Here is a 23,314-nt window from a genome sequence, read left to right as displayed (position 1 = left end):
GATAATGTTCTGTGTGAAGCTGAGAGAAAAAAAATCTGAGGTTATTTTGAAGCTGAGGTCTGCCACAGGCTTGTCAAAGGCTCTGCTGCTTCCTCCAGCATGAGTGCCTGGCTGGGTGCAAGCCCCCTGCCCGTGTTGCCTTCCATGCCCGGTGCCTTGTCTCCTCTTTCAGTACAAAGCAATGAAGACGTTCATCCTTAGAGATGGAGGCCAAAAAACATTTTGAAAGTGCAATGGGAGTGGCTGGGCAGAGTTTAGAAAAGAAATGCTACGAATGGAAGAGCCAATAAAACTTTAGATTTTGACACGCTAAGAAGAAAAAATTGCTTTAGATTATGTATTAAAGAAGAATTGAGGACTATGTATGACCTGTGTACAAGTATGAATGGCAAAAGGAGGACTCACAAAAAATTGGAAAAGAAAGAAAGAACACTGCACAATATTCTCAAATATTGCTGTGTGGCTGAGGACTGAAAAAGTTCAGCCACTCTCCATGGTGACTGCTCAAAAAATAGTGATAAATCAGTAAAACTCACGATTTAGATAATTCATCTGATACATTTTCAGCAACTCATACAGCAAAGGTAGAATGCCTGTGATCGGAGCCATCAAGATGAGCAACGACAAAAAGATCCAAACTAAATTACCAATGTGCATTGGCTCCTTCATTAGTGGGAAGTGACTCCATTAGAGGCCGAGTCTGGTTTTAGACTTCAGAGAACCCATGCACTCATTTAGGAAACCACCTTTCTCTTGCTTTCCTGTTGTAGAGCAATTTATTTTCTTTGAAACCATGTGTTTCCTTCCACTGCAGTGGCCTCACAGAGCATTTATCTTCCTGCATCTGTAAGCTCTCTGGGACAGGGACTCTTGATACTTGCCTCGCGTAGGCTGTCAGCACTTAGAAATTAAAAACAGTAGTGCTAATAGTAATTTCCTGTACAGGTATAAAAGTGGATTTTGTAATACCTCCTGGCAGCAGCCAGTCCCCGCAGTAAATAAAGCTATAGGGAGGATGGGACAGTAAGTCAGTAGCACGGCCATAGTGGCAGAGCAGCACAGATTCAACGCGCCAGGCTGCTGGTCAGTCTAACCTTCCAGCCCTGATGCACCACTTCAATGGGGAACCAAAAACTCCTTTAACCAAAGGGCTTCAGTGCCCCAGGAGTACTCTGGGTGTGCTCCACCAGCCTTGCAGCTCTGCTGTGCTTTCAGGCTCACTGAGCTCTGCTCCCAGTGCTCGCAGAGCCTACACCACTGAGCTGTTGCAGTCCTTTGGTGAGTTACAGCACTCACTGTAACCTCTCCCGAAACTGCTACTAACCCACTAACTCCACTCAAGCATCGTTGCCTGCTTGTCAGACTCCAGAATTGAAATGTGCTAACTGTATTTCTGAAGCCATGCCTTGGAAAATATTTGCTGCATGGTCTAATGAGCTGCTGCAGCAAAAGCCTGCATACCTCAGAAATGTCCTGGAGTATATAGGAAGAAAAAAGCAGTCCTCAGTCTTCTTGGCAAATCACTGTGATCTGCCTTGGATACGGGTTGGATCCCAATTTCTACAAAGCCCTGAGTAGCCTGTCCTGTCCCGCAGTTGTTTCTGGAGTTTCATGATGAATGAATGTGTCTCTGCCATGACCTGGTTAGCACTATTAAGTGAGTCTTGGCGGCAGACCGGCCTTCCCTTCAGTGAGCACCCGTTCCACAATGAAATGGGGACCCAAATGAATGGGGACCCAGTGAAACAAATGACATCAACATCAAACTAGATTATGCTAAAATCTGTTCCATTAGCATCACAACCAAAAATATAAATAAATGAATGAATGACAAAAGTATTCTGACTTTCTAACTCAGAAATCACTTGAGACATATTGAAGAAATGACATTTTTCAGATGTGACTGCTCAAAATTAAGACCCTAGTCCACAGAAAAGACACTGAATCTCCAATCACTGGGAAAGGGAGGATAGAGAAGAAAAGAAAGAAGAGAAAAATATCACAGAACCTTTTGAAGTCATATAGCTGCAAATCTAGATATGACTTCAGGAATCCAGTCAGGGAAATGGTAGCCCTGGCTTTCAGCTGATCTGAAGCGACTGCAGCAAATGTGTTGTGTGCACGACTGAACAGGCAGCCATTTAAACACGCCTTTGCCTGGTAGCATGAACACAGGCTTCTAAAACAAGCCTCTTCTGCAGTCTGCCAACATGCCTTCGCATCTGCCAAAATACAAGCTGCTTGCACAATCAGAGGGCACTGCTACACATATGGTTTTGACAGATTAAAATATGTGAATTTTTTTCTCATTTCTTTTTCCTCGGTTTCACACTCTTGTTGTCACATTGAGACTAATTCTAGATATTGAACCAATAAGACCTGATGGCTTTTCGTTCAGTTACGATTTCTGTTCCCTTCACTTTGTGCATCTTTTCTACAACTAACTCCTGAGATCTTAGCATGGTGCTTCCTATGAAGAAAAGCCACCTGCCGTGGGTAACAACACCTGAGGCATTAGTACTGACCAAACCTTGGGGTGCTCTGTTAACAGTATTTGGAGGTATGTGGTCTTGAATTAGTTCTTGCAGCATGAGGATGAGCTAGAAAGAAAGGAAAAAAATCTCTAACGCAGAATTTATGGAGATCTGAACTTATCGAACTGTAGAAAGAGTTCAAGGAAAGAGAGAAGAGATTCTTGCGGCTGAACAGTAAATGAGATGAACACCTCAAGAAAGAAAAGAGTAGCACAGAAGAGACCCATTACCAAAAGGAGTAAGAAAGGGGACAGAGAATGCTAGACAAAAACAGCACATTTGTTAAATTAGTACATATTTTATCACTGATTTCATGGGATCAAGTCTTCCCTTTCTCTGATGTCTCCTAACCCACACTTATTTGCACAGGGAATAAACTGGCATGATTCAATACAGATTTTTAAAGTAAAAGTGCTGATAGACTTTGGAGAAAGGAGTCAGTAAAACTTCATCTACATCTCATGCAGCTTTTACACAGGTGACTGGATTTCAAGTTTTTTCTGTGTTCTATTTATTGATATTTTATAAATATATGATTTGCCACCCCACTAGACCATTTCAGTTCTAATTTATTTATGTTTATTAATACACAATTTCATTAATGAAGTTAATTAACATGACAATGCTCACTTTAGAAGAGAAAATAAATTCATCCTTGGTTTAGAAGAGCCTAAAATTCTTGACATAGAGGAAGTTATGGTGCAGCATATCTATAGCTTTTAAAGTTTCTTTTCTTTCCTACCTTTTTCTTGATTAGCTAATAGCCAAACATTTGCTGTTTTAAACTAAATCAAATTTTCTACTTTTCAGCATGATTCAAGTTTATTTATACCAGTAAGGTACTGTAATTGACAAGTAGTGAGATACATCCATGACAGAGGTCTACTTGAATATCTAATTTGTCTTAGATCTAAGAGAGAACAGCCAGTGTAAGTTACTATTGCTGGGAGTTAGTGTTCATCTCTAAGCAGATGGAAGCTAGATATTTTAAAAATAACAGCAACAATTGACTGAAATATAGCCCTTTCTGAAGCCATGCAAAATCCTTCCATTGCCTTCCCTGAGTTTCAGATCAGAACATGTTATGGGATTATATTTCATGCTTTACAAAATATAGGTATCGCACTCATTTTGTAGATAGGACACCTGATGCAGAGAAAAGCGGAATCATTTGATCAAGCGCACTAAGACCAACAGTAGCAGAGACAAAACTCACAAACTAAAGGTGCCTATTCCCTCCCAGAACTTCTTGTTGCCATAGACTACACCTGTCTCTGTCAACATCTACATACTCCCAGCCCTGTTGGTGTATTCGGAGAAATGCTGCAGCGTGTGTTACATATCACCTTCTTACTACAAAGTCCACTAAAGGCATTGGAAAGAGACTATTCATTTTGGTGAGCTTTGGATAGAATACAAAGAGGAAATGTGGAACCAAAGATGAAGTATCCCAGTCTGCACCAGTTCATGCAGGAGTAAGAGGATGGCAAGAGCAGCAGTAAAGTGAGCTCACCAAAAGAGCTTAACAAGGGGAATTCAGACTTACAGCAGCTCCCAATTTATCAAAACCATCATGCAGTTGCCAATAGGGAACTAAAAAGGGGCAAAAGCCACCTGTCCATTTAGTAGCCATTCTTCTGTCATACTGCTACAATAGCCATGGGAGTTGCTGATGCTCCCATGGGTATTTCCTTTGCCTCAGGTATTTTTAGTCATTTCGCATAGAACATTGATGAACAAAATAATTAACGTATATTCATTATGAAAGGGTCAGTATTAAGTGACATTTTAAAACTGTGTCACGTATTCAGACTATTTATTTTGGTAAAAATAATTTAGAAATAAGTGTGTCATAGACAGAAAAGAAAAATTAAATCATGCCTTTGGACCCCAGTTTCAAATTCTGTTATTTATACCCTCTGTATAGACAATTACAGCTACTACAAATGTTGAGCGATCAGTATGTAAGCTGACTGACTCTTTATATTGCTTCCACAAAGAACACAAAGAAACAGAAATCTAGAAACTAGACATTGACTACTGGCACTCTGGTAAGTGACATATAGTATAAGCTGCAGGTTCACTGATAGATCAGTATAAGGAATAGACTGGGTCACATTTAATTCTTTGTTGTCTGGGATGAAACCTTTTTCTAGAAAATCCTTTTTTTTTTCCTGATGAGTAACTTGGAGAGTTGCAATTTACAGCACCTGAAAAAATTGGTAGTGTACAAGCAAAACACAAACTGTTATGAAAACACATATTTGCCTAAAGTTCAGAATGCTAAGAAATACACATATGCATATTCTTGTATTTTGTTTCATTATAAAGAAGAAAGAAAATAAAGTCTCAGTTCTAGCTTTAGAAATCTACAAAAAGAAACAGAAACCTATTTCAAAATGAAAGTTATCTTCACAGTGCTTACAATTGCTTTCTGCCTCTGTCTCTCTCTTTGTTTGGCCCTTTCAGATTCCCGTTTTTCATACTCTTTGCGGTATTCTTCCCTCTTCAGCCTTTCATGCTGATATTCCTCATAGCTGTCATATCTAGGAAACATAACTTAGTCATTAAATCAAGCACCTGCATTTGTTAATGTAAATTTAGTAATGCAATTTCTGGAATGCTTCATTATCTCTTGACAACACTGAAAAGCAAACGAAATGTGCACAAAATGCACTACCTGGGTCTGCGACTGTACGGTGATCTGGATCGCGATCTTGCACGTAAGGGAGAACTTCTGTATGCTCGGTGTCTGCAGTGGCTGGACTCATAACAGTGACAAGATCTGCAGGAAGAAAAACATTTACTTCTGTCATTCACTTTGAATCTATTTACACCATTTTCTCCTCAGCTACCTCTTACCTGAACTTACAATTTCTTCTACGCTACCAGTGAAAATTTCCAGTGACATTTTGTGATCTCCTAGTCAACTAAGGGGCCTCAAGTGATTTTGCCCCCTTCTGTAATGTTCCTTATTGAGGCTAACACAGAGCAGAGTCAGCCACTGTCAACTTCATCTGATAGGGACTGCAACTAGATTGCCACCGGGCAGCTTGCAGATAATGGGGAAGGTTAGTTGTGTACATCTCTCACCAATTGCTCTGCCTCTGCCCTGACTGGCTCCACTCAGAAAGAGTAAATTTGGCAAATTCAAAGGATAATGGCAACAAGTGTTTCTGTAGCAATCCTGTAACCTTCAGAGTTAATCTGCTCAGGGACAATAAAAAGAGTTGCACTGGATTAAGTTATTTCTTTTTCTAAATTTCTTTCCTTCAAGTCACTCTGTTTTTGCTGTTTTCCTTCTTACTACCTACAATGATGATATATGAATTTGCTGCACCATACCTTGAAGAGGATCTACTACAGGGCGACCTTGATCTCGATCGGGAATATGGAGAACGGGAACAAGACCTGCGTTGAGGAAAGGACCTGGATCTAGAGCGTGTCCTTTGGGATCTTTGAGAAAATAAGGATTTGGGTGGAGACACTGAATCTCTGCATGGAGAGTTAAAAGAAGAGCAAGAAGGCGATACATCAAATAATGAATAGGCTTGTGTCCCATCCCAAGGGTAGCATAGTTTATCACTTTCATCTTCACTGTCGTCAAAGAGACCATCCATTGCTAGTCCTGAATTTATAAACATAGGTAGTTTGGAAAATTGTTCGTTCCTGTAATCACTGTCCCTTAGTTCACTGGTCTTATCTGCTTCTTCATCAAAAACAGCTTGGCTGGGGTGACCAAAATGCTTATTCAGTTCAGCCCGAATTTCCTGGTCTTGGAGCTGTTTTCTGTTATTACCGAGGGATCCCTGCTTACTTGTCTGTAAAGTCTCTTTCTTGAAATACTGGTCTTGTTCTAAAGAAGAACAAATCTGACACTGCCACCCAGGTGAAGAATCCTTAAATTCTAGTTGTCTGGAGTCCTGAAGTTCCTGGGATATTTTAATGTGTATTTCTGATTTTGAATTCACAGATTGACAGTAGTCATGGTCACCAAACAGCCGCAAACTGGGCCGTTTTGTCTTTCTCTCCTCATGTCCACTGGACGGTACTGTAGTCTTGCTAAGCTGTGCATACAGCTCAGACTGTTCTGGACCCTTCTTGATCGGGTTGTTTCCTTGTGAACCGGAAGACTCACTGTAGCGGGGCTTTTTTGAAGGTGGTACAACAGTCTTGCATGATGACTTCGGCTTAGGTGAAGTCCTAAAAGGATTATCCTGGTTGGCTTTATGAGGAGGGGTTGTAGGTGGAGTTAGGCCTAAGGGAAAAAAGAAAAAGGAGGAATAGAATATTTCTAAGCACACAAAGTTCATTAACAAGGCACACACATTACAATAGGTTAAAAAGACCCATTCTATGTCAACTTAATACAATACAACTATTACTGGGAGCAAGAGTATATAGGTTTTTGAGACACCAAAGTTCTGTGACAACAATAGCAACAATACTAATGCATCGCCATTAATCTTATGGAGGGGTAGAAACATTATTTCTACCCCTCCCCTTCCTCCATGACATCCGCCTCTTTCTCTGTAGATTCTGACAGAAAAGATCAAGAGATAAATATCAAAAGACTTTTTTGATAAAAATCAAAACGATTTTGATATAAAAATGAGAAGTCAAAAGACTGGCACTGTCAAAAACCTACAGAAATTAGCAGACAAAAACCTGAATAAAAGGAAGTCCAAGAAAAATAAATGAGCGCTACCAAAGCAACCTCTGTGGTACACAGAACTTGAATGCAAGGAAGTACGGCAACTCTACAACTTGACTGCAATGACTCTTTGTCTCCACAGTTCATTAACTTAGTAAACCATTGCTAATGTATGTATAATACATTCTTGTAAGCATAACTAATACATTTTGCATGAAATGTGGTTCTGCAACTGAAACCGAAGTGAACAATAGGGCTACTACAACTGTAATGAACCATTGCACTTACAACTAAATATTAGTGAAAGTCACGAAGTAGGGAGTAGAAGTGAAACAGATAAGTATTTCAAGACTAACAACATCGCTAACTACCATGATTTTTCACATAACTACAGTACATTACTTCACTACGGTGAAATGAAATTGCAGGAAGGTCAACAGCCCACTCTAGTAAAACCTAGGAACCAAAGCAACATCTTCCAATTATTTTTCTAAGGGTAGAATATGTCTCAACATTTCCTGTAGAAATCATAAAAATTTTTTAGACTGTGAAAAGGATAACCCAGGACACCTGTGTAAAGTAACAGCTAACTCCAGTCACTGTTCATGAAATTGTTATTACTCTTCAGAAAGGTATCTTTTGTGCTACATTTTAAAAACTTGCTTCTGTCTGATTGACAGAATTGCAATTCTGTCATTACATCTGTCCTAATGTAATTTAGAATTACATATGCTTAAAATTAAATGAATACATAAGTACTTTCCTGAGCTAGGAACTGAGATTAGGGAGTTGTCCTAGATTATCCAGTTCATCCTTAAACACTCCAGGGGACAGTGCTGTCCAAGATTTCTTTTTCTAAGCCAGGCAATGAGCTTTCCATACTTCCTTAGCAAGAATGAAAAGAGAGAGTAGACACTTCCAGGAAATGTGTATTTCAAACATGGCTACAGAGTTTTGTTTTGTATTTTTAACCATACAGTGGAGCTCAGCAGATCAATGCAAATGGAACATGTTTTATAGTGTTTTGCTGTAAAGAAGAAAAGCGTCCATCAATGCATAGTGCTCCCTACGGATCGTAAATGGAGACTGGGAGTCCCATTGCATTAGCTGCAATGAATTTGTTCCAGAAAAAAGAAGATAGGAGTACTAAGACATGAATACTTGATGTGAGAAAGAAGACTGATTTTGTCTGAACACTTGGAAAAAAGGGTTATGAGCCACCCACCCATGGCTACATGAAGACTAATGCCACCAAAGTCAGAGAAACTGAAGCAAAGATGCTGTAACTCTAGTTACTCCAAATGCAAGTTTGAAACTGAAATAGTTTCATGCAAAGTCATCAACTATTTCCTCTAATTTGATTCCTCAGTTTTCATTTCCTTCCCGAAAATTCACTTGAGTCAGCAGTATAGATTCCACACCTTATCTACCTTATTAATAAATATTTTTTACTACCAAATTAATTTTTGTCAAAATGAGAACAGTCCTCTTCAAAATTCTGCAAAAATCACTCCTGGATTAAAAATTCAGGGTCATATTCAACAAAGATTTGAGTAAGCAAGGAATGTTTTCTAAATAAAAACCTACAACTGGTACTTTTAGTTATGCAATTATACAGCCCATGAGAAGTCCTGCGGTTACTGACTGAATTTTCAGATGCAGTTTTAAAGAAAGAATGAAATAGGAGAATATTAATTCCAACCCGTCTTTGTTGCTTCCTTATAAAATTCGACCACTCCACAGTGAACATCTGCACACTTAAAAAATTTGGGACAAGAAGCCCCAAAGATAATCCAATATCCAAAATAAAATATTGTTTCCATTCCCACTTCTTTAAAGCTAGCCCTGGCAGAAAGCAAGCTATACACAGAGCACAACAATCTCCAGAAGCCCAATGAGAGTCCAACAGTCTTTAGAGGGGGAAAAACAACAACAAAACCTTCCAAAAGTACAGAGTGAGCCAAATTTACTGGCACTTCTTTTGCTGGCAAAACTGTGCTGGGGACATCCTAAGAAAGGACTTCCTCGTGGCATTTTGGCTCTTTTCCTGGTTTTCAGCAGAAGCAGGAAGTGCCCAAGCAAGTATGAACAGTTAGAAGCTGGAAGAGGTTCATTTAACTTTTGAACGAACTTCCACAGGGGGATGGAGGGGGAAGTGAAGTTTTGAATTAGCCCTTGTTTAAGTCAGCGCTACAGAGCCTACCTTCAGCATGTCCCGTGATCAGTGTCCAAAACGTGAACTTTGAGCAAATGACGTGGCGGCACACTTGCTCATCAGTGTCACTTTTGCTCATCTGTACACTAATCACTGGTAATCTTCACTTCAGGCCGTGATCCTAAATCAAGTGCTACACTATTCTATAACCTTTGGATTATTTCATACACGCCGATTTCTCCACGAAAGTGTGCATTGTAGTATTGACAGTACAAGGTATATTCTGTGCTCTCTCTTGAACTTAGCAGGTTTTGACAGATTTATGGAAGGACAGATGGCCATTACAGGCTGAAGGCTGACAAGAGGCAGTTCAGAGCATTGTTAACACACTTGCACAAACTCTCAGCAGTGCAGCACTGTGCAGAATGTAATTCAGACTATAGCTTTTTTATTGCTGCCTATTTTCTTTTGTCAAAAGAGCCTGCTGTGCACAGCAACAAATGGCTGCCATTACCCAGAATGTAATGGGTGTCAGACAAATCACGTAACACAAACAATCAAGAGTATGTAGGTCATATTTCAACAGAGCACAACCTTAGCAATATTTATGATTACTGCATTGAAATGTGCTCTATAATAAACAAGTACCTCTACATCACTCACACATGTACTTCTGCACAGCAAATCTGTTAGAAGTGGTACATACTCTACAATCATCCCCCTTAAACAGTCTTTTTTCTTTTTAAAGTAAAAGGCAAGTATTTTTTCATGACATGCTATAAAACCATTTTCTTTGTAGGGACTTTTCTTTAATTGAATGGCTTCAGTAAATGGTACGTTTGCACTTTGCCTTGCTCTGTCTATATACGATGAACCCGCTCAGTGATTTTGCGCTTGAAAATAGTGTCTATCAATTTGTGAACACTGCTGCCAAACCAGCACCGTCCTCCCCGTGCCTGTACAACAAAAGGTGTTTCCACGTATGCCAACTCTGCCACCTCGGCCGAGCGACTTCTTTCAAGAAAGTCTCAGAGGGAGTGCAAATACTTGTGATGCATACCAAAACCGCGCTGAAAAAAAACCACCTTACTAACTCATTTAGTTCAGCTAGGTCGATAATCAGAAATTAGGGGAGTGCATTTGCATAAAATGTGACATCTTGACTTTTTAGGACTCATTTGCAATGCTGTTTTAGAAAGACACCAATCTTTCTGCAACTCTACTGTAACTGTTAGCATTTAAACATTTGATGATGTTTGCTGTGCTTCGGTGGGGGGACGAGAATCAGTGTCTTCTGGGGAACGCAGCCATTCAATCTTTCTACATGTGCACTGGGCTTTTGAGAGGCATTGAAAATAAATTCTTTTCTACCTTTAAAGTTTGAAAATGGATAGTCAAGGGAAACGCTGTTTAAGGCCACTTAAAACACTGAACACAAGGTAACAGCTCAATTCAGTAAAAAAAATAAAAATCAGAGGAGCTTTTGTGTGGCACAAGATTGCAGAAGCTAGGAAAATATAATAAAATTAAATAGCCATCATATAATAAAAAACTACATGCTTGTTGAGTATTCAGTTTAATCTTGTTGTCAGTGCTGCAGAGAATAAATACAGACCCTTGAAAATATCTAATAATTTACTAGATTTTATTTCCCCAGACAACTCTCTGCATCTCTCATTTCATCAGAAATCATTCTGAGGTCAAATAAGTTCTTATATGATAGATCTTAAGTATTTGTTCTGACAACTAAGAGGTAACAGATCCAGAGGTGGGCAAATAACAGGGTTTAAGTATCCACAAGGATGCTCATGAATTCCTATTCCTATTCCTATGAAATCACTATTCAAGCTGATTGTGTTCATATAGCCTTTTCCACCATCTTTTCGGAGAGAAAAAATTTGCACCCAAGAAAGACCAGAGTTTTATGTTCAGGTAAATTACAAGGTTCTGTGTGCAAATGAGAGACTTCTCACTAAGTCACCTGTTGCTTAGTGAGAGGGTGGAAATAGCCTTCCAGTTATCGATTGCTGCTTGTATGGCATTAAAGCCTTAAGCATGTAAACCCACCTCATGCATTTATATGATGGCTTTGAGTATTTAGGAGTGAAAGTTTAAAAAGGCATTGAGAGAACTGAGACGGCTGAACTTCAAACGCTTAGAAGGCATGCCATCTAACTTCTGGCATTTAGGAGTTCAGTGGGCAGCCCCCATTTCTCAAGGGAAACACAGTCACCTCCAGAGGGTGAATCATCCTCCTAGTGCCTGTGTCTGCAGGTGCCCCCTCAACCTGACTGGTACCAAAGAGAAAAGAGGTCCTTCAGTAACACTAAAATGTCCCATGTTCTGGGAAGACATCACAGAGATTCCAGTCTCTTAGCAAAGTGTTTGCAATGCAGCTAGCTGTGGAAAAAAAAAGGGAGAAGAACCTCTCCTGAGCCTCTGACTCACAGTAAGGCTCACCGTACACAGAAATTTTACCCACTACATTATCATAATCTCCATGTCATGATGTTCTGATCCATTTTCCACAGAATAACACTAGAAACCAGCTGAAGGGGTTGTGATTTTACATAGCAACGGACTTATTCCTCTATCATAGGCCATTTAAAGTGCATTCAAAGAATTCTTACATTCTTACACATGGTTTCCTTTGAAAGCACTAGGAAATATTTGTTCCCTGTAATTCGACAAATACATGTTTTGACAGTTTTAGGGAGGACAAAGTTACATTCACGAGTACTAACAAATCCATTCTAAAGCAAGATATAGCTCTGGCAAGAGAACAGCTTCAGTTTGACTTTAGATATGTGAATCCAGAATGTATGTGTGACGAAGATTGATGGCTCGTGCAGGAAATGTTTTTATTTATTTATTTTTCTACTCTATAGTTAATTCATCAGTGAGGGAACCAATGTTGTTTTCAGCAGAGAGATCAAGGGAGCTGCTATTTATATTAAAATACTTCGTGCTTCGATAGTGCAAGCAGCACTACTAATGGTCTTTTCAATTCGGCAGTGAGATCAAGGCAACTCCTATTTAAATTATAATAAATAGTGCTTGTACAGTGCAAGCTGCCCTGTATAAGGACAATGAGCAATGTGGTTATCTGGATATAATTTGGAGTTGCCAGGGTCTCACTAAAGAACTCCAAGGTATTATTAATCACTACTGCCACTGTTTTTTGTTTGGTTGGTTGGTTGTTGTTGTTGTTGTTGTTTTTGGTTGTTGTTTTTTTTTTTACTGAAGTGGGTCCCAACTGTGCTGTGATTTACTCACATACACTGTAAGCTCTTCAGTACTAGAGCTTGTTTCTCTTATGTACTTGTCTGCTTCCAGCACAAGTAGACTCATGACACAAGACACTACCGCAATACAAATAAATGACTTAGAGAGTAAGACATTCACAACCACTCATCTTTTTATAGATTTATATACATATATGAATATAAAAATAAAGTCTATGTATATGCGAAGGCAGACATTAATACAGCTGTCAAGCGATGAAATGCAATCTCCTGAAACTTCCTCACCAGGTATTGTGAAGAACAGAGGCAGTGCAACATGAAGTTCAACAGCCACTGTGCTCTACACTGCTTGTGAACGCTACCCAAGCTCCCTGCCCACATGTGCTCCACCAGCTCTTGTTCTCCTTGACTATCATCAGTTCATTTTCTAGTTAGATTGTCTATTTCCAGAAGGAATAATTTCATATTTTCATAGTACAATGTTCCTGTCCACATACTCATCCAGTTGTGCTGTTTCACAGCTTCTGATGCATTTTTTAATGTGCTAGTTCTCCTGGTTATATTATCTAAAACAGCCACAAAGTCTTTTCATTGCCTCCTCTGTGCGCAGCAGACAGAGTGGAATGAATTCACTAACACCAGGACGATTCCTGTTGCCGTTATTAAGCCAGTACTAGAGGACTGTCAAGGGGTCAGACTGGCTCTCAATTTCTGTCCAGTCAGGTGTGCAGGCTGCTGCCTTTCTGGCTGGAAGAAAGCACTGCTCCCTTCAGTGACTTGTGCCGCTGCATGAACCCTCTGCTGTCGTTACCTCATCTGCCCCTTCCACTTGGTAGCACTAAGCACTGACTCACCACTGTGCTTAGAGACAGGCATCCTCGTGCAGATTTGCTCTCCAGTAATGATAAAAGCAGCTTCTCCATGCTTCAGGCCTGTTGGCATTGAATGGGATTAACCTGCTGCATACAGCGAATTTTGCCATTTTTGTATCAGTTTTGCAAAAGGAAGGTGTGTTGTGAGGATGCTTTGGTTTTTCATGGGAGCAATGAGTAAGACTGCAGATTTACAGGACATGTCAGAGGAAAATGTGCATATTTTAATGCTGAACTAATGGGGAAGTTTCTGAAAAAGTGACACAATGGTTGTAGGGAGGTGAACGCAACAGCCCAAAGTACATACACAAACCTAGAGCTTGGGCCTGCTCTTGTGTAAAGCTGCCACTAACTGAGGGGGGCCTCAAGCTGATGTACAGTACCTGAAGATCTATCTTGCAATGCCCCCCAAAATGTCAGAGGTCACATAATTTGCAATCCACTGTTACCCCTTGCTATGCTCCAGTGAGAAATGCACTCCGTTGCAGTATTATGAAACCGAGAAAGAAAACAATCTTGGCAGTAGCTCTGGTGGAGCTCAACATGTGCTCTTGTGCTCAGTTCTGGACACTTCAGGAAAACAGAGGCAAAACAGGTCAGAGGAAAGCAATAAAACATATCTGAGGTCTGAGGGAATTGACTCTTGTGGTACGAGCAGATGAATTGAGTGAGTGTAACAGGTGAGGCATCAGCTGAAGCTGTACATGATAAAAAGTCTACACGTCTTCGAAAGGCACAAACACCAAGGATATGAAAGGAAGAGGAGGATAGAAGAGAGGTGGTGTAAGGTGTGCTAATGGGAGATATAAAGAGAAATTAAGAACATAAAATGAGTATCAATTTTTTAAAAAAATTACCTTTAAGCTATGGAATAGTTTTTCAGTGGTAAAGGAGAAAGCTGTTATTTGTGACATATTAATCTAGAATTGACAAAGCACTCAAACATGCAGTCACGTACAGCCCTAGACTGGCCTGGAGACAGACTGGATGACATAACTTTTCCATCTGTAACATCTATTACACTCTGCTGTGGGGTTTGTCTTTGAAAGATGGTGCTCGGCAGTACACAAATCTATGGGGAAATGGGGAAGTACAACAGATAAATGGTTTCATTCATATTTTTCCAGAAATTATGCTCTCTTGTGTGGGTTTAGAGCCATATTTTCAAATACATTCCTTCTCAGGTAACTGGATAAAAAGCCAATGCTAAACTGCATTGAAATTAATCTGCTGGAGACCTCTGTAAGATCTCACTATACGTGTTGTATATTAAAAAGAACAAACACACAAACAAACCGTGCTTAAAGGAAAAGCTAACCCTCCCCATTTCTCACCTGCAGTTCCAGAGAGTTCCACACTTAAGGTTTGTTCAATAGTCTTGTTCTCAAATGGGGAACCCTTGGGATCACTGGAAGACAGGGCACATTTATAAAAACAAGCTGAAATGGAGTTGCTGTAGCCAAAATGTATTAACACCCCCTCCCTTTTATAAATGTTTGCACTTTTTAGTACTTACTTTGGTGACTCGGGCGTCAACGGAAGTGATAAACTTGTTGGTTTGGCTAAAGGGAAAGAATAAAATGATTATGGAATATTTAAGCACTCTATAACATATACTAAAAAAGATGTCTTTTATTTTGGTGCTGAAATCCCCTATTAGTCAGTCAGGGCTGAGCTCTGATAGTTCAATAGCCATTTCTGTGTATCTTAGATAAGTAAGGAGACTCATCCTGATTCCTTATCACCCGTACCAAAAGGGCACCTAAATTTCAACAATGATTTACATCAATTACTGTACCTTGGAAATACAGCACACAGCCCAAATGCCAAGAACCTTTCAGAAGGAGAGCAGTACACGTAAAAAATCATGAATAAATCTACAGGACGCAGTATGAAAATGTTATTTTCTCTTAGATTTAATTTAGACTACAGTCCACTTTTTATTTGGAAACAAGAGCAGCAGAATAACTACAAAGTAACAGAATGTTATGAATATTCAGTTAATTTTACTTCTACAATGTACAATTTTATATATAGCACTGAGAATAGGTTGTTTCTGAGGCCAGAGTCCAACTTGCTATAGTCCAAATTACCCTGCAAACTATGACAAGCCATGGATACAGTCACAGATGGTTAAAAATGGGGCTGACGCTCTCAGCACTACAATCCCTATATAAGCAAAAGCAAAGCTCTAGCCATAAAAACACAAGTCTTTGTAGCTTTTATTCAAGCAAGCTTGTATTTTCTCAAAGCAGGCCAAGAACCAGGATATTTTAATACAACTAAGATTCTTTTAATTGCCAGAAAAATGTTTAAAAATTGAAAATAATATTACTTGCAAATTTTACTTTTCAAAAGTTAGATTGATGCTTAAACACAGAGAGCATTGTACCAAGAAAAACAGCAGGGGATCTCTTCTGCAAATTAATTACTTAAGACAAAATGTTCCCCTTGAACACTCCTGCACTGCAGATCTTTTGTCCAGAGTGTCACTACTGCGTATTTCGTATTCATTCCAGGCTTGGAGCTCCCATCAACATTAAAGGATTTTATATGCAAATTGATTACTTTTATAAGCTCTAGAGCATTCCTGGAGTAATATTACATTTTTTAAAAATTAACTCAATTCTCAAGAGCCGCATATTGTTTCTCCTCCTCCCCATATGAAAGTTAGAAATGGAAACTCAGGTGTTCACCTTAGGTTCACCTTCCTCAGAAGTCACTGCCAAAGTGAGGAAATGCACCAAAATGGGTTATTTGTCTGATCCAGCACCGCCACTGACTCATGCATAAAAAGGGATTCTAGAAGACTGAACGTAAGGTGACATATCTTAGTGTGTATTTTATATATACCTATGATTCTAATGTTTGTGACTGTTGCCAGTGGCTACCTAGAGGTAAAACTGGCTTAAAAAGCATAGATCTTGCTGTAAGGCTCAGGAAGAAAAGTTTGTACGAACGTTCCCACTCTGTTTTAGAGGATAAAATCTACATACACTTATCCAGCTTAGGCTTTCTAAGCAAGCTGAATGTTTAAGAGCTATTTAAGCCTTTAAAAAGTAACTCTAGCTCTCATATGGAGAGGCAAATCAGAATACATATACATATAAAATCTGAAGCACTGAGGCACAGTATCAAGGCATTATCTCACACTCAAATGTACTTATTTAAGGCAGCGATCACTGAGCCTTCCCACTGAGAAATTCATATACCAAAACACCCTTAATTTTTCTTATTGCCAGGTAAGGGCTTGACCAAACCCTGCTCCTGCAAAGGATTCATCCTCACTTACAGCCACTGATAAATATTTAGCCAAGACAATATTGTTTTCCATGGTGCCTGTTCATTAGAGTTTCAAATTCTATTCCGGTATTTTATTTGTATTAAAAAGTGTTTACATGAAGTTGCTTGTCCCTGTAAATTGAAAACATTCAGGTTCAAAAGAACTAAATTTCCTCATGGGCAAATTTCAGTGCAAAACTACAAATGATCTTTAGCATGAACGGGTTTGTGGACATTCCTGTGGGTTTGCAATATGTTTGCAACAGTAACCCTAAAGGAAAATATTGTTTGACTTATCTTTTGTGAGCTTTCACCAACTTTGAAAGAAAATATCAGATCCTCATTATTTTTTAAAATGGTGCCATTTTTTTTGTACTTTTGATTAAATGTATGAACAAATGATTGCATGTCTGTGAATACCAGTTAAATTTGCAAGGTCAATTCTGCATGAATTGACTGTCCAACCTGAAAGCATTATATTCTTATATTTGTATTAAATGCAGATCCATCGATATTGAAGTCATATATTGGTGTATGAGACAAATTTGATGCAAAAAACATTTCAGAAGCTTGTAAATTAAACTGCAGGAATTAAAGAGAGTTATTCCTCTCTGCCTGTAATTTCAACTGCAGTACCACTAAAGTCAGAGTCATCTGTTAAACACTGGCAAGGTGGCTACATGTCCTGTCAGAACTTTCCTAACTTCTCCCTCCACACTGTTGTGGGCTCACCTTGCCTTGTTTCTTTGCATGAATTCTGCACAATTGCCCCAGCTGGGGAAAAATGCAGCTCTGATCTGAACAGGAAGATTTTATAATCGGTATTTATGTACATGTGCACACAAATCTACATATACCATACATGTGTGTATAGGATACCTTATATATGATATGCCTTATTGCACCCAGCAGTGTTAAGAAAGCCTTGTGTAACCTTTGGCAGGTCTGTGCCTGGTTCCAGTACCATCACAGTATGAGACCCAGGTTTGAGATGTACAGTTCAGTCTGGATTTTCTTCTGAAGCAGTCTGCTGAAACTAGCCAGAAGGAGTGGCAGTTGGCATCCAAGAAGCTCTAAGGGCAGTTGGACTTATTTCTTACAAGAAATATTGTTCAGAGAATTTGAAACCATAATGGGGAAAACTTTGGATGTCAGAACATACAGCAGCAAGAAGGGTATTTAATGATGGGAAGGGAAGATTATTTTACTGAGTTTGCTTATACCTCCTGATTAAGAGTGAAAGAATAGATCTGATGGAGGCTGAAAAAGAGCAGGGGAGAGGAGTGAGAGGAAGAGCAGAAAAAAAAAAAAACATATGCAGTTTACAATTACCACTTTAAAAATCCCAGAACAACACATATTGGGTCATATCCTGATCTCTGTTGCAGCTGGATAACTTCCACTGATTTCAGGGGAGTCATCCAGGATTTGCACCAATGTGGCTGAGATAGGTATCTGGCCTTCTATATGGCCAGTATATCCACAGATGTATTTTAAAGTAAGAGTAACTTTAAATAAGCTCCCTTTGGGCTCATAAGCTTTTACAGCTTTCCTTTATCTTGGGAAAACAGGCAGGGAAGGAGGGGAGAGAAAGCAGTAGAGGGGTCTTTAAGTTCTTGCATCTCTGCCATAGAAGCTACTTGTAATATATCCCAGTTCTTTATGCAGCAGAGGGTACTAAAAGTCAACACAAGTGTTTAGTTTGGGCCATAAAGAATCTAAAAAGAGAGAGGGAAAGATCAGGATGGCAGCTAAACTTCCAACTATTTACAAAATAAAATTACAAACCAGCATTCCAGCTTTAACAGGAATGACACATTTATTGCTTATTCTGTAGCAGTGAGAGCACTATTTATTGTCTCTTAAGGACGATGTGGCAGGTTAACAATGCCTTCAGTTTTACGCTGGCAAAAAGAAAGAAGCTCACTAATGAACTGACCTGCCCAGCTTGTTTAGGGGTATAATGATTTCTTAGTGGTATAGTGCTCTGCGAATAAATATCTCCAGCTAGCTCGGTATATTAATACGTAGGATTTGTAAAACTTATTTTTTCTGAGGTTCCTTTTCTGGGGTTGGAGGCAATAGAGGCAGGATTACAACTGTTTGAAAGTTAAATGCATCTAACCAATTTTAACTTCATTATACTGTTCTAAAACTGTCTCTAAACAGAAGAGATGCTGGATTTACAAAACTAATCCAAAGAACAGAAAGCGTATTGAGGGTATTCACAAGCACTGCGTGTCAGCTTCCCTCCAATACCAAAGCTGTGTTCTGCGCTCCAACACCTACCTTGCAGGTGATTTGTCTGAGACTGCAGATGGGGCTTCCTTTTGGAGGTGCATTTCTCTCTGCTGCTGTTCCTGTTCTCTGCTGGTTTGGTCTGAGGAGGGTCATCATTTGTAGTCAGATACTTGAGAAGTTCAGAGCAGGGACGTCTTTGTGGCTTTTGCTGTTGACAAATGCTCTTTGCTTTATTGCTCCATGAATTCTCAGTCTTAAAAACAGGGCATAATAAAAAAAAAAAAAAAGCAAAAATTAGTGAACTGAACCTTATCAGAATGGATATAGGTTTTCTGACGAGATGAGATTTTCAATGAAGTGTTCAGTCTAAGTGTACTAGATCTATGAGCTGTGAATAATTGTTTGCAGAACAAGAAAAGAAAATTACATTTAAAATTCCTAAATGACATTTATACAGCTTTTTATTTCATTTCTCCAACATTTCAATGTTCCTACTCAGCAACATGTAACTAACAAGACCCTACAGCGCCTTTACTGTGAACAAAAAAATAAGTTGGTTTAAACCTTAATTTGCTGCTGATTGCTTGAGCCCAGTATTCACAACTCTCTTAAGTACCCCTAAACGCTCCGTTTTCAGTTACAGTGAATGGCAAGACAAACATTGTTTAATACTGCCTGCTAACAGAATTATGTCAGAGCCGCCATTCTAGCCAATTAATGGCTGATATACATCTTTTGCCAAGAATCCAGCGCAATTTTTCTTAGCTCAGACAGCTGGTAAAATGGCAGTCCCGCATCCTGGAGTCACTCATAAACAACACCAGCCCATCAGCAAATTTTATCGTACCCCCTGCTACTCTGTGTGTCAATAAAGTAGGCAAGAGTAACAGACGGTGGGACTACAGCTGAACTCTGCCAGAAGAAAAAGCACAAATGAAATATTCAGAGCATAAAGGAGCTCAGGTGATTTTCCAGAACCCAGTCTATAATCTGTTCACGTTTTTGAAACAGTTGCAGGATAGTAGGCAGATTAATACTGCACATACAGATCTATTGCTTACTTGGTTGCTGAAAGCATAAAAGACCTTGTTACAGTTTTTTTTTTTTTTCTCTTATTACAAAGATTAAGTTTGTACCTTAACAACCACAGGGCTTGTTCTGATCCTGTGATTTGTGTTTGCATGGTTTTGTGTGCTGAGACCACTGCATTCATTGTAATTTAGCTGAGTGTTGGCTGGAGCCAGCAAGAGCTTCTTAAGCTACAAACACATCAGGGAAAGGGAGGAGGAAGGAAAAGAGTAAAGTTATGCATCTTTATGGATTAGAATGACTTATCTACATTTTTGCTTAGTTACTTAAAATTAGCTATATCAACTTCAGCAAGCAAAGTACATTAAAACAGAAAGAAAGGCTCAATATTCCCCAGAGCAAACAGATTTCATTTTCTTGTGAGGCTTGGCAGCAAGTTTTTGTTCCCCTTACTGCAGTATACTGCAGGGCAAGCAGAAATGGCAGGGGCCTTGGATTGCTGAATCCAAGGCAAAGCAAAATTCTCGGTGATCTGTTTGACAGAACAGGTCTCTCTGATCTAAACACAGAAGTTAACTTTAACAGAACAATGGATGCTTGTATCTGACTGCTGCTGCGGAAGTCAGGGATAAGGGGCTTTCACCAGAAATAGAATCACATCTCAAACTGTCTTTACAAAGCAAAAAGCATATAAGGTTTCACCCACATCCTCACCCAAGATTCGGTTTTGCCCTGATTAGCACTAAGCTGGTGCTTACTGGTCAAATCAACATTAAAGGTACAAAATTAGCCCCACATCGCACCAGACTCAATGCGCATTTCTCTACACATCACCCAAAGTGAAGTCTAAACATACGTAGAAAAGAGCCCCAAGAAATGTAACATGAATTAAAAACCATTACCCTGACTTATTTGAACAGAATAATAAGCAAAAGTGTCAGTCATTAGCACAAGAAACTCAAAAACAATCTCTTCAATCCACTTTTTAATTGATTCCCTTATTAGTCATCCTACCACTGTTTTTTTTTTTCCCACTTAAGTTTCAGTTCTTTACTTGATTTTCCTTTTCAGTCTAAATGAAAAGCCCAGACCTTACTGTGACTACATCATACCCATGCAGCGGGTAGCCAGAGGCACATCCAATTCCTGTTAAACAGTAGGAAGGGTTCTTACTAGAGACGGCTCTTCTGCCTCCTGGGTTGGAGGGGTGCCGTCGGGCATTGGGGAAGGGCTAGCGTCATTTTCATTGGTCACATCTCCATCTGTCAGTGCATCAAACGAAGGCAATCCATCCTCATCCACGGGGATGCTGTCCAGTGTCTCAGTGAGAACTGCTAGCAAGTTCGCCTCATTCTCTTCATCTATTTTCTGTGTGAGGAGACAGAAAAAAAACAAACACAAAAAAAAGTGGAACCAGATGAGAAGAGAAAAGGAATGAAACAATGACTCTGTATGTGAACAAGCAGTCAAAACATCGTTAAACTAGCTTTTGAAACAGTAACCTGCAACAGCATCTCAGAAGATGTAATTAAGTGCAATAAAATTATCCGTCTTTGCATTCAAGAGAAATCTCTTTGCATTTGCAGGATATTGCTCTGGTTTACTCTTCTTCCACAATTCTTCTTCCTACCCAGCGTTAACAGCGATAAATAATCACACCGGGATTGCATTACAGGACGCGCCGAAGCTGCTGACACCGAACGATGGTGTCAGCCCAGGCTGTCTCCTTCTTTCTCTCTTCAACACTGCACACCAGCTAATTGACCTGACAAAATTACAAGAATCACAGAATAAGACAGCTAATCAGAAGACCAAAATGAATTACCAGAGAAACCTGGCAAACCTTGCTCACGCATGTAGCCCAGTGTAAGAGAGGAAGGGTTTCCCTTCAACACGTCAGGAAATACTTGCTCCAAAAAACAAGCGAAAAGCTTCTCGTTCCTGAGCATTTTTGCATAAGACAAGCAATCAGGACTCATATTGTAAATGGCAGGTTCTTTGGGTTTCTTTTAAAGGAACGTATTAAGCAGGTTGCCTTTGAAGTTCTCCTTTCGAGTTACATAGTTTGAGTGCTCAATGCAACTATTGTACGCATTTATCTAATTCCAGCTGCAATTATAAAAAGTAGATTAATTCCTAATCAGATGCGGCTTTAATGTTAATTTATATTCGATATCTTCTTTCAGAAACAAGACTTCTTTTTGTCAAATTGAGTAAATTTAAATACCTTCAAATTTTTTTAATGAAATGTAGTCCCTGCTGTAAATTAAGGTACATATTTTTGGAGTACTAAGAGTTCTAAGGAATAGAATTGTGTAAAAATCATTACATTTATTCTTCGGAAAGAGTGGAAATTGATCTGGACAGATCAATTATCTAGGATTTTTAGGCTGATCCTGGTGCTATTAAAATAAATGAAAAGCCTTTCCCTGGTTCCAGGGATCCGATCCAAACTCAGGGATATCAGCTGGGAGTTTTTCCACCCACTTCATAGTGGCTCATCGCACTCCAGTTCACACTATGACAATGATTTCAGCTAAGTTCAAATCTCACATTTGAGAAGGGAACTAGCAAAGAATATAGACGTAAGTCAAATAAAAGCTCACCTTATAAAAATAGTGTTAGAAAAGTCAACATCAAAACATTGACAGTAACACCTCAGAAGAGAAAAACAAAAATCAAGTGAACCTGGGTGTCCCCTCAGTATGACTTTTTCCTGCAATGCTGCATTTACCAGGCTCGAAAGAGAGATGACCATAAACCACACAGATAATTCCTCCTGTCAGGCTCCTCTGACAAATCAGCCTCGCAGGTTCTTGCAGACAAGCTTCGTCTTCTTGTTAGAAAGCCACAAATTGCTCTGGTGCTTACAGCACCATCTCCCAGAAATGAATAAACACTCGTGCAAAGCTAATGTTAAGGAGAAGCACTCAATTAAAGGGCCAAAAGGGTCTTGACCACTGAGGAAAAGTCGAAGTCTATGCATCTAGCAGTTTCCACCATACCATGTAGAAATATGCATAGTGCCATGATAATTCAGATGCTTTACTCCACTGCAGGTGTAGAGGGTATGGAAATAAGCAGAGGGAAGCCACCTTGTGAATAAAATCGTGCTCCAAACACAGCTTTTCACAGTCACTATTTGGGAAGAAAAGAGGAAAATTAAGTGTCACTTTTAGAAAAAAGTATAAAAAGAGGGTATTAGGCAAAGAAGCACGTTGTAATGAGGCGGAATGGCACAGACATCAGGCTCTGGCCTGAAATCACTGCCCCAGGGGATTTGAGGGGATTCTGGCTGCCCC

At 39.4% G+C, this 23,314-nt stretch overlaps 1 protein-coding gene across 8 annotated transcripts in view; it reads right to left on the bottom strand.

The window, feature by feature from the left end:
- The window catches only part of PPARGC1A (PPARG coactivator 1 alpha), a 361,741-nt gene that overhangs the window by 11,383 nt on the left and 327,044 nt on the right, over positions 1-23,314 (bottom strand). For all 8 annotated transcript variants that reach the window (XM_080590849.1, XM_080590853.1, XM_080590852.1 and 5 more), the window contains 8 exons: positions 21,186-21,380; positions 20,120-20,242; positions 19,032-19,236; positions 14,977-15,022; positions 14,795-14,868; positions 5,880-6,792; positions 5,215-5,319; positions 4,960-5,080 (listed from right to left, as the gene is read on the bottom strand). In XM_080590849.1, the coding sequence (XP_080446975.1) occupies positions 4,960-5,080; positions 5,215-5,319; positions 5,880-6,792; positions 14,795-14,868; positions 14,977-15,022; positions 19,032-19,236; positions 20,120-20,242; positions 21,186-21,380 (1,782 nt within the window). The remainder of the gene's footprint in view (positions 1-4,959; positions 5,081-5,214; positions 5,320-5,879; positions 6,793-14,794; positions 14,869-14,976; positions 15,023-19,031; positions 19,237-20,119; positions 20,243-21,185; positions 21,381-23,314) is intronic.

The sequence above is a fragment of the Anser brachyrhynchus genome (genome assembly GCF_964034855.1).
Source record: "Anser brachyrhynchus genome assembly, chromosome: 4".
Classification (NCBI taxonomy): domain Eukaryota; kingdom Metazoa; phylum Chordata; class Aves; order Anseriformes; family Anatidae; genus Anser; species Anser brachyrhynchus.
This window is presented reverse-complemented; position numbering and strand designations above follow the sequence as displayed.